Genomic DNA, 12,538 nt, shown 5'->3' with positions numbered 1-12,538 from the left:
CTCAAGCTGCACTCCTAGCTCATCCTGCCAAATCAGCAGAATTGTCTCTCTGGGTCGACGCCTCGGACACTGCAGCAGGTGCTGTGTTGCACCAGATCGTGAATGGAGAAGTTCAACCTCTGGGATTTTTTTCAAAAAAGTTCGACAAAACTCAACTTCGCTACAGTACCTACGATCGTGAACTGACTGCGATATTCCTCGCAGTTCGGCACTTTAAGTTCATGTTAGAAGGACGAAGCTGCCACATCTATACAGACCATAAGCCAATCGTCTATGCTTTTCGTCAAAATCCCGACAAAGCCTCCAATCGTCAAGTTCGCCAACTGGATTTTATTGGACAAATAACCACGGACATCCGACACATAGTTGGAAAAGACAACATCGTTGCCGATTTACTCTCACGCATCGCTGCTATACAAACATCTCCTTCGGTAGATTACGACGAGCTTGCTGAAGATCAAAAAATCGACAACGAGCTGCAAAATATTTTAAAAGGTACATCTCCATCATCTTTAAAATTAAAACTTTTTGCCGTTCCAGGCAGTAAAAAACAACTTGTTTGTGATTGCACAGGCGATCGCATTCGACCATTTGTTACTAAACGTTTCCGTAACATAGCTCTACAAGCAACACACCAACTGTGTCATCCTGGTACGCGTGCAACAGCCAAATTAATGACAGAGCGATTTGTTTGGCCGAGCATCCGCAAAGACAGCATTTCGTACGCCAGGAATTGCTTGCAATGTCAGCGATCAAAGGTGACGCGCCATACTCAATCACCCGTGCTGCAATACTCAACGCCAGATAGCCGATTTTCGCATATTAATATCGACATCGTTGGACCTTTCCCTCCGAATAAAGGACATCGATATTGCCTCACCGTCATCGACAGGTTCACACGGTGGCCAGAGGCTTTTCCTGTTCCAGATATGACAGCCCCGACGATCGCAGAAGCTCTACTCACTGGGTGGATTTCACGTTTTGGCGTTCCAACGTACGTTACGACCGACCAAGGACGCCAGTTCGAATCATCTTTGTTCTCAGAGTTAACTCGCTTGCTGGGAACTACTCACCTACGTACAACTGCGTACCACCCCCAATCAAACGGTATCATCGAACGGTGGCATAGAACCTTAAAATCAGCGATTCTGTGTCACAATCCCGATCATTGGAGCGAACAGCTACCGGTGATTTTGCTTGGTCTACGAACGGCCTACAAGGAGGACATAAAAGCATCTGCAGCTGAGATGGTATACGGAACCACTCTTCGAATACCATCAGAGTTTTTCGTCAACAATTCAAAGGAAACGAACGAAGCTGAATTCATTGCAAATCTACGTAAAGTCATGCGTAATTTGCGAGTTCAACAGACATCTTGGCACGGCAATCGGAGTGTATTCATCCATCCTGACCTGCACTCTTGCAAGAACGTCTTCGTACGCAACGACTCGGTTCGACCGTCACTATCGTCACCATACGAAGGACCGTTCGAGGTGATGAATCGAAGTGACAAATTCTACAAGGTTAACATCAGAGGCCGGACAGTGAACATCTCGATTGACAGATTGAAACCAGCCTATATAGTGGAAGATACATCGAATATTTCGGGACCTGCAACTACAACTGCTGATGCAATTCCTCCGACTAGAGTCACTCGATCTGGTCGACGAGTTGTCATCCCTCTTCGCTACGGTTCGACCTAGTCTAGGAGGGGAGTACTGTAGCAGCATCCTCATCTTCGCTATCAACGCAACATCGGCTGGTGGGACAACCCTGGCACGATATCGACAAAAGTGATATATCGAAACCACACTCGTAATCAAATCTATTGTTATATATCAATCCAAATTCTATTATTTCTATAACCTATTGTTACTACATACTCGACAAAATTAATTATATCGATGTTGAATAGAATAAAATGATCAGTCTTAGCTTGCAATTCAACCGGTGCACATCTTTTCATCTCCGAAAGACCGCACGTATATTGATAGCAGCTAAACAAATATAGTAAGGTAAAAACAAGAAATATCTACTCAGTTTGCCCAAAAATGTGTATCTATACCGTACATCTAATTTTTGGTATTTATTTTAAATTCTGCATTACCCTGATGGCGATTCTTAGAGTTAGCGTACAGCTTAGATGACTTATTAAGGGCCCACCAAAGCCTGAAGAGGCTTGATATAGTAGGATAACCAACCTATTTTGAACCACATCTTTAGCTGTAGTACATCAATTGGATATCTACTGCAAAATCAAATGGAAGTATCCAAAATATGTCCAGCTGCAGATGATGTCCAAAATAAGTGAATAAAGGCACACATAAACATAATAATATGTATATCGCTTATTCAATAGTAATTATAGCAAAGTAATGCAACAAACACTTATTCAATAATGCAATAAATAGGTCATAACAATACCCAGGTAACCAACAAGCATTTCCAATGCAATTTAAATGCAAGCCAATAAGCATTTAAGTTGCCCTAAATGTTACTTAAATACTATTTTGGCAAAATATGTTGCTACTTTACTGCTAGCCCTCTTATAGTGCTGACAATGCTTATTTGCAACTAGTTACCGACAAGAAGAATTTAAATTGAATTGTGGATGCCAATTTACAACAGTTATGCAGTCAAAAGACTGATAAACAGCAACCTGCAGCATAAAAAAAACCGCCCAGCCTAGCTTCGAGGTACGATGCTGGTCTAACAAGCCAGTCGTCGTATGTTCGAATCTCGGCTAGGCGGTGCTTGCTAGTTAGAGTCAGTAGGATCGTTGCACTGGCCCCGTAATTTTCCTATAAGGGTAAACGGGGTAACAACGCCCGCCGGGGTAAATCCGCCCACCATGGTTTTACAGGGCCTTGCTAAAATTGGTGTTAAATGTTGATAACAGTCATATTACTGAATGCGTACGCAATATTTTACAATACCTTGTACAGCAATATCGTATAAACTATCGGAGAAATAAATAAAAACAGATTTTTCGTTATAATCGTTTCGTTTTTTATAACTTTGTTCCCGCAGAACTTAGGGTTTATTTGATTCAAAACGTTAAAACTTTTAGTAAATCCAACCCATATCGCATCTCTGATCCTGTCTTCATCCGACAGTACCTAAATTAGGTTACCGTTCATGCAGTTTTGTTGAAATAAATAGTGAAATGTGTAAATCAGTCATTTGGGGGTAAAACCGCCCACAACGAACGGCGCAAGACCGTCGTGCATAATGCTAGTGCGATAAGGAGCTTTTTAAAATCATTGCATAGTTTGGACCAAAGAATCTCAGATTTACATAAAAGAATATAAATGTGCTTTACTTGTAGCTGGTAGACTGTTTGAAAAAATCTAAATCGCCAATTTTCCCTGCGGGCGCTATGGACATTTTCTTGTTTTCTCGGATATAGTTTTTTTTCAATAAATCCCCCCTCTTGGAACAAATATCATGGAATAAACATTTTTTTATGAAAATATAGCAAATTTTTTTAGCAATGCAAAAATAATATGTATCTGGTTTATCAATCAGAACAATTTGAAATGTCAAAAAATGACCCTCCGGATCAATTGCAGGAACTATAATACCCATATTGTTATATTTTATCTTAGATCCTCTCTAGTCCTTAAAGATTGACTCCAGGATGCCTAAACCGATCCATCTTGTTGTCTAAGGAAACTACACGGTATCAATTTCAAGACTGTTTGTACCTATATTACTGATATTCTTCAAATACGAGTGGTTGCCGGACACTCTTTCGAAATTACGAGTCTCGGGAAACCATGTATTGTTTGATGGCAAACTGATTCAATTTGTTTAAATTAGATAAATTCACGAATCCAATGCCACTAGTTTCGTTGAAATCGGTTGAATATTGTTAAAGTTATAGGCTATGGCGGTTTTACCCCGTTCGTGGGCGTGTTTCACCCCGCATGGAAAAATACTCTATTTTTTTGGACGTGTTTCCAAATCGCAATAAAAAATAGAAAATCATTACAGATATTTATGTTTTTATTTTTTACATGTAGGTAATAGATCAATTGTTCATTTAATGCAGATAAATTAGAAATTGAGCTACAACTTTTTTTTACACAGGTGGTTTTGCTTAGGCGGGCGGTCTTGCCCCGCTTACCCTTACTCTAACAGCCGGCTGCGAAGTCTGTCGATAAAGAAGGGTAATGTCTAAAGACGGTATAAACCCATGGCTTTGCTTTTTGCAGTATAAAAACGCCAGGGATGCTAATAAATGATTGATTTACTGCTTATACTAATGCTTATTGGTTACCTGGGTAGTCACGGTAATGGGTTCCAGTATTTGAGGCAAATTTTTTCTCCTTTCCTCTTAAAAACAAATGGACCCACAAGTAACCACTTTATTAAAAATATAATCCAATTAGTGCTTGATTGAAAACAAAACAATGCTTCACTTGCTATAACAACATTTGTTACTCACACGCGAAAATTTCCCACCTCACTTCCTTTACAACTACGTTTATAACTATTCTAGTGTGGTTAATGGGAAATATGCGTTGACGCCCTTTCGGTCACCTTACACCAGCAGACGCACACGCGAACGATATATTGTTTTGGTTTAAGCCCCAAAGAAACTATCCTAGTACATACGAGCTAAACATAGGTACCAATGCATAATTATAGTCAAATTAATGACCGCACGAGCCTTTGACAGGGACACGCTCTCAGAATTATGAATCGTTTATAGTTAATTAATTCGAATGTGTTTACCAGCTCTCACCAGCCTTGTTTTTCAATTTGTCAATGATAAGTGACAAATTCCAACATACCCACCCCAGTCAGGTGTCAGCCCGCTATTGTCAATAAATATTGCTGAGTAACCGGAAATGCACATTACTGCACTAGCGGCACTCGACACGTATCTGCCTCTGATAACGAGTAACATCGGTTGGAAAGTGATACTAATGTGAAATGCATTCTGCGATGAATGGCAATTATTATTTGAAAAAAAATAAAATCTGCTACCTACTAAGTTTAAAAATAAATAAGAGTAAGTTGAACAATTTTTTTGCGCTTTAAAAGAACAGAGTTCTATATCAAGTTTCTAGTCAAGCGCTCCAGAAGACAATGAATTGGAGTTCCTTTTCAGTGAAAACTCATAAGCGTGGGTCAGGTTATACCAGGCTCCATCTCCGGCCCGTTCTTTTCGGTTATAAATCTTGTTTTCGGATCTCTGAACTCGTTATCTAAGTTCTTTCGTTTAAATCCGACATGTTCAGAAACGCTTCTGTGTTAACATAGGGTTAACAAAGAAGTAGTTTTCAAGCCTTTTAATATCATAAACATAGAAATCCCAGCAAAAAATTCGAATTTTTGTTTGATTTCCTTTGTGATTTCCGCGTTCCTTGTTGGGGCGAATGACCGTTCGGCGGTTAAAATTCCGTAAGCAAAAAAAAACATTCCACGTGCTTGCGTTTCCTAGCGTTGTTGGATCTCCTTACTCGTACTATTGGCGGCGGTGACCAGAGATTCCAAATATATGAACTCATCAACCACTTCCAGTGCATCGCCATCAATAGTCACTGTCCATAGGAGGCGAACATTGGTATCTCTGGAACCTCTTCCTACCATATGTTTGGTATTCAAAGCATTGATTTGCAACCCTTCCTCCTAGCCACCATTTTCAGTCAGACGTAGATTTACTCCGCCATCACAAGGTTTCTAGTAATTATATCGAGGTTGTTTGAGAAGGCTAGGAGTTGGCTACTTTTGCTGAAGATCGTACCTCTCGTGTCGAAGCCCGCTCGCCGGATCACTCCTTCACATCCACCACATCAGTTCATCCCCTGCCGTGACCCTCTACGCGATTCAAAGGAACTCGAGAGTACGCTCGAAACACGCACGTAATACACCACTCCCTCAAGGGTAACCTTGTTCAGCCACATCAGGTTGTCCGGCAAACCGTTCTTGTGCATTACCTGCCATAGCTATTTGTGCTCGACTGTATTGTATGCTGCCCTGCAATCCAAGAAAATTTGTTTTCTGGAGAATTTGTCGGAGAGTAAAAATTGGATTCGTAGTAACACGGGCCCCCATAAAACCCGTCTAATGCTGCCCTACGAATGCTCTTGCTATTGGGGATATACGAAGTAACAAAATCTGGGAGAGCACCTTGTAGGCGGCGTTGATCAGCGTAATGCCGCGGTAGTTACAGCAATTGAGCCGATCGCCCTTTTATAGATAGGACAAACCACATTTTCCATCCGCTCCTCCGGTAGTTTGCCATCCTCCCAAATCCTTGAAATTACCCAGTGAAGTGTCGTGGCTATTGGTTCTTTACCATTTGAGTTCAGTTATTCTGTTCTGATTAAGATGTAAGGTACACCGGGGCTATTTGAAACGGTTTTTTAAAGTTCGACTTCGATGATCTCTAATAAAAATATAAAATAATTATTTTCAAATCTTCTGATGCTATTTTCTAGCTTAGTCCAATGAGTATCGATAAAAAATAACAAATAATAACAGTTGTTTTAAATAAACCTATTATTAAAATTTTAGATATGCAAGTGCGGTATTTCAATTTACCCCGTGTAGCAGGGTAAATTGAAATACTGAGCTGTCATGTATTAAATATTTAATTTTGGCTTCTGTAAATTTGCCAAGTGCTTCACAAGCCTGCAAATCTTCGGAATAGTAAATTACTCTGTCATGTTTTATAGGCGTACAATTGATAGCCTGGTCACCCAAAGTGAGCATTGAACTCTTTTGAGGTTTGAACACGACTTACAATGATATGATCACCTCTGGTCCTATTCAGACTCGTCGTCTTCTGGGTTTATCGCATCTAGATTCTTGCTTCAAGTATTCCAGCAATACGGCCTCAAATGTATTTTCAGTTTTTGCGCTTATGTCTCGTTGGGTACTTCTGTGTCCACTGAAATATTTGGTGGAACAGGAAAAGGCGTTAGTGAATGTTGGTTTAAATTTTTGAACCTATCTAAAGCAGCTGGTTCATATGCTCTCTCCGAAATCACTCCATCATCAAACGGAAAAATTCCAGCCTTTCGAAAGTCATTTTTGATCACGTGTGAGTCAATCAAATTTATTACTATCTCGATTAGATCCAATGAAACGTACGTTGAATGTCTATCGTAGACCAAAAGTACAGGACGATTTTTACCGATAACTGGTAAAAAACTTCGTTGAAAATAATTTAAAAAAGTTTCACTACCCATCCAACCGTTTTCTGTAGCTGTATACGTCATGCCGGAGATCTCTTCGTTCTTCTACGCCATCCAATTGTCCCAAACGCTTTTGCCTTTGAATATGATGACAGGAGGAAGTTTATGTCCCGATGCACTTCCACCCATAAGAACCGTAGAGTTTTATCTGCCTCTAACAGCAGTCACCCTATGCGCAGCTTTTCCTTTTTCATCGACCACTTTAATACGACTAGGATACACGCCAAAGCTGATTTCGTCAATATTATATCTCTCGGAAGGGATGTTGCAGGTACCGTCTCGGAGCAAATCGAAGTAGTGTGAGATCGAAAATGGATCAGCAGCTCGTTTCCTGGCAACTTCCAACGGGTTGTGGCTTCTTCAGAGACAAATCGTGGCGGGGCTTGAAATTCAAAAAATAATCATCTCCGAGGCAGGGATGGTTCGATCACTTTGACTCAATTTTGATTCATTTGACAGTAGCGTCCTAACCGAGCAAAATTTGACAAATTGATGTATGGGACATTTGTAGATAATAACTAGATCTACAATTTTGCTGAATAAAGTGTTGCTGTATCTTTTATAGTTACGGTGCTACAATGCTAGTACATCATTAGTAACTAAATGAACGTTCATTTAGTTACTAAAGAGGTACTAGCATTGTAGCGCCGTAACTACAAAAGTTGCAGCAACACTTTATTTAGCAAAATTGTAGATCTAGTTATTATCTACAAATGTCCCATCCGTCAATTTGTCAAATTTTGCTCGGCTGAGACGGTAGTGTCAAATGAATCAAAATTGAGTCAAAGTGATCGAACCATCCCTGCTCCGAGGATGCCATTCTAAAACACCATCTTAATGGAGATTCTCTTCAAGTACTGCTCCATAGCAAATATTATCTCTTTTTCACTTAGACTAAAGCCCCATTTCTCGATAACCTTGATGTAAGATGCCATCCAACCTACTTACTTACTTACTTACTTACTTACTTACTTACTTACTTACTTACTTACTTACTTACTTACTTACTTACTTACTTACTTACTTACTTACTTACTTACTTACTTACTTACTTACTTACTTACTTACTTACTTACTTACTTACTTACTTACTTACTTACTTACTTACTTACTTACTTACTTACTTACTTACTTACTTACTTACTTACTTACTTACTTACTTACTTACTTACTTACTTACTTACTTACTTACTTACTTACTTACTTACTTACTTACTTACTTACTTACTTACTTACTTACTTACTTACTTACTTACTTACTTACTTACTTACTTACTTACTTACTTACTTACTTACTTACTTACTTACTTACTTACTTACTTACTTACTTACTTACTTACTTACTTACTTACTTACTTACTTACTTACTTACTTACTTACTTACTTACTTACTTACTTACTTACTTACTTACTTACTTACTTACTTACTTACTTACTTACTTACTTACTTACTTACTTACTTACTTACTTACTTACTTACTTACTTACTTACTTACTTACTTACTTACTTACTTACTTACTTACTTACTTACTTACTTACTTACTTACTTACTTACTTACTTACTTACTTACTTACTTACTTACTTACTTACTTACTTACTTACTTACTTACTTACTTACTTACTTACTTACTTACTTACTTACTTACTTACTTACTTACTTACTTACTTACTTACTTACTTACTTACTTACTTACTTACTTACTTACTTACTTACTTACTTACTTACTTACTTACTTACTTACTTACTTACTTACTTACTTACTTACTTACTTACTTACTTACTTACTTACTTTAGCAGCCGTGAGCCGGGGTGGCTCTTGCCGTATCAAAAATTCCTCTCCATTGTACTCGATCCTGGTCTACTCATCGCCAGTTCGTTGAACGTCTCGACATACGCAAGTCGGTTTCAACCTGCTCGAGCCATACAGCAAGTTAGGCCCTTCTATTCCTGATGCTGGTGGGGTTTTCAAAGAGAACGGACTTCACAGCACAGTCGTCCGGCATTCTTGCGACGTGGTCGGCCCACCATTGTCTTCCAACTTTCGCCAGGTGTACGATGGGAATCTCTCCAAGCAGTGCCTGTAACTCATGATTCACACGCCTTCGCCACTCTCCGGTAGATAGCTACCGGTCTGATTAGCGTTTTGTACATCGTCAGCTTTGTGCGGCGGCGAATGCTCCTTGATTGAAGCGTCTTGCCGAGGGAAAAGTAGGCTCGATTTCCAGCTTGAATGCGTCGTTGGATGTCCTTACCTAAAAATAAAAAATAAGAAAACTTATCCAATTTAATTCTACTATGTGTATTTTATTCAATGACAGATACGTATTTCGCCTACGACTTGCAGGCTTCCTCAGTGTCTGTTTTCGAACTTCTACTAAGACGCTCCAAAAACTTCAGTCAATGTCCTTACTCATATTATTGTCGGCGATGACCAGAGATCCCAAATATATGAACTCATCAACCACTTCTAGTTCATCGCCGTCAATAGCCACTGTCCGTGGGAGGCAAACGTTGCTTTCCCTGGAGCCTCTTCCTAGCATATATTTGGTTTTCGACGCATCGATTTGTAATCCTATCCCCCTAGGCTCTGTTTTTAGTCTGGCGTAGATTGCCTCCACCGTCCCAAGGTTTCTAGTAATGATGTCGAGGTCGTCTGCGAAGGCCAGAATTTGTCTACTCTTGCTAAAGATCGTTCCTCTCGTTTCGATGCCTGCTCGCCGGATCACACCTTCAATAGCGACATTGAATAATATACAGGACAGCCCTTCCCCTTGCCGCAAACCTCTGCGCGATTCGAAAGGACTCGAGAGTATCACGTTGTACTCTCGACATTTCTGGAGGATTTGTCGGAGTAAAAATTTGATCCGCAGTAGCACGGGTCCCCATAAAGCCCACCTGATACTGTCCTACGAATTCTCTCGCTATTGAGAATAGACGACGCAACAAAATCTGGGAGAGCACCTTGTAGGCGGCGTTCACTAACGGGATGCCGCGGCAAGTACAGCAATCTAGCCGGTCGCCCTTTTTGTAGATGGGACAGACTACACCTTCTATCCACTCCTCTGGTAGTTTCTCCTCCTTCCAAATCCTATAAATTATCCAATGAGGTGCCGTTGGTAGCAGTTCTTGGCCATTTTTATAGAGCTCTGCCAAGAGTCAGTCCTTTCCGTCGACTATTATTCTTTAGCTGACGAATTTCTCGCCGGATCTCTACGATATCGGGAGCTGGCACGCTGTTGTCGTTTGCAGGCACTCCGATGTTAACTTCCATTGCGTCTCCTGCTGCTATATCGCCGTTGAGGTGCTCATTGAAATACTGCTTCCACCTGGTCACCAGCTCGCGCTCGTTTGTGATTAGATCCCCTTCCTCGTCCCTACACATGTCTGGTTTAGGTGTGTAGCCCTTACGAGTTTGGTTCAACGCAATGCCTCTTTCGAGTATTTGGAAACAGTTTGCCGAATGTACTCGAATGTACTTTCGGACCATGATAAATCCTGAAACCGAATACCTAATTCGGAATAGAAAATTAGTCAAATACTGTTTCTATTTTAATTTACTGCTCTGTGTGCAGTTCATTTTATCCCAGGAGGTTGAAACATGTGGAGTAAGCTGAAATGGCCACAAGACAAAACAGAAAACGGATTCTACATAGAATATTTTAACATTGTTACTCTTAATGGAAACTAAATAATTACCTGACGTTATGAGACAGAAATTTTCAAAAACATCAGTAATAAGCAGTTTTATATAAGCCGAAAAAATGTTTGTTTTGAATTTCCGAATGGAAAAAGTAAACAAAAAAGGCGTTAAGTAATTTCGATCTTCCGTTTATGGCAGTCAGAAGGTGCGTTTAGGAGACGTGTTCAATATAAAAAATTTTGGCAGCTATTTATCAATATTTTTTGAAACGATGGTTCTACAATTGATGAAGGGACGGTAGGGGAAAGAAATGAAAATTTTTTGGTGAAGGAGGGGAAGAGCGGAAAGAATGGGGGGGAGGTATTGGTAGCTATGCTTGACAAGTAGTCATTTTGACTCCTACCTTTTGTCCAATGCTGGAAGGTGCATGAGTCGAACCAAGCTGTAATCTGAGATTATAACCGGATTCGAACCCACAACACCCGCCAGGGCATGTGGTTCGCTGGTACTTGTACCTTTGAACCATCCAGCGCCGTTATGGACCACCACTCATTCACAAATATGTCGACGATCTGATACTGGCCATACCACCGGATAAAATACAATACGTCCTGGACACCTTTTGATAGCCACAATTCGCATATACAATTCACATACGAATCAGAACAGAATAACAAAATACCGTTTCTGGATATGTTACTCATACGAACCGAAAATCAGCACATAAAAACTGAATGGTACATGAAACCAATTGCCAGCGGAAGATTCTTAAACTACAACTCGTACCACCCGTTACATCAAAAGTTAAACGTAGCGAAAAATTTCATTGACAGAGTCAATCGACTATCTACGAACCTCGAGAAAACAGAAGTTATATCAATCATCGACAAGCAATTGAGCCTAAACAGTAAACCCGAAAGGCCTACGCCGAAGACTCATTAACCATATGAATGAACAAAACCATATACTTACCAACACACAAGAAAACTCAAACAACCTGGAATATACTTACCATTCAATAACATACATACCACACTTGTCAAACAAAATTGACAAGCACCTGAAAAAAGAATATCCCAACATACGGCTCGCAAATTACAGCAAAAACACAATTGGACACATCTTGTTCCCACGGATAAAGGACCCAGTACCACCGGACTACCAAAGCAACATCATTTACAGCATACCATGCACCAACTGCGACGCCTGCTATATAGGAATGACAACAAACAAACTCAAAACCAGGATTAGTGTACACAAAACACATTACAATGCACTAGACAAACTACTAACAGAAGACACCACCAATGACACTGCAACCACGGAACTTCAAATAGACGCACTTAAAGAAAAGACAGCACTAATGGAACACAGCATAACTTTAAACCATAGATTTGATCTCGATAACACAAAAATTTTAGACAGACACAGAAAACAACGTTCGCTACTGTACTTAGAAGTATGCCATATAATGTCAACACAGAATAGCATAAACAAACGCACAGACACACAGCGACTAAACGCCATATATGCAGGAGTAATACACACACTAAAAACCTTCACAAACTAAAACTGTTATAATCAGATTTCAATACACAAACGTCACAGTGATGTCAGTTCGAAATAGTGATAGCCAACACACCAAGCAACACACCATCCGCGCAGTGACCCGAATAAAACAAAC

General features: G+C 39.9%; 1 protein-coding gene across 1 annotated transcript; it reads left to right on the top strand.

Annotated features, from left to right (window-relative positions):
• Window positions 1–929: 929 nt before the first annotated feature.
• On the top strand, window positions 930–1,703 carry LOC128746024 (uncharacterized). Its single transcript, XM_053843077.1, has one exon. It carries the CDS (start codon window positions 930–932, stop codon window positions 1,701–1,703), a length of 774 nt encoding a protein of 257 aa, XP_053699052.1.
• The last annotated feature ends 10,835 nt before the right edge of the window (window positions 1,704–12,538 follow it).

The sequence above is a fragment of the Sabethes cyaneus genome, chromosome 1 (genome assembly GCF_943734655.1).
Source record: "Sabethes cyaneus chromosome 1, idSabCyanKW18_F2, whole genome shotgun sequence".
NCBI classification, from domain to species: Eukaryota; Metazoa; Arthropoda; class Insecta; order Diptera; family Culicidae; genus Sabethes; species Sabethes cyaneus.
This window is presented reverse-complemented; position numbering and strand designations above follow the sequence as displayed.

Coding starts and splice junctions, on each gene's coding strand:
- LOC128746024 (XM_053843077.1), top strand. CDS start 930: ATGACAGCCCCGACGATCGCAGAAGCTCTACTCACTGGGTGGATTTCA.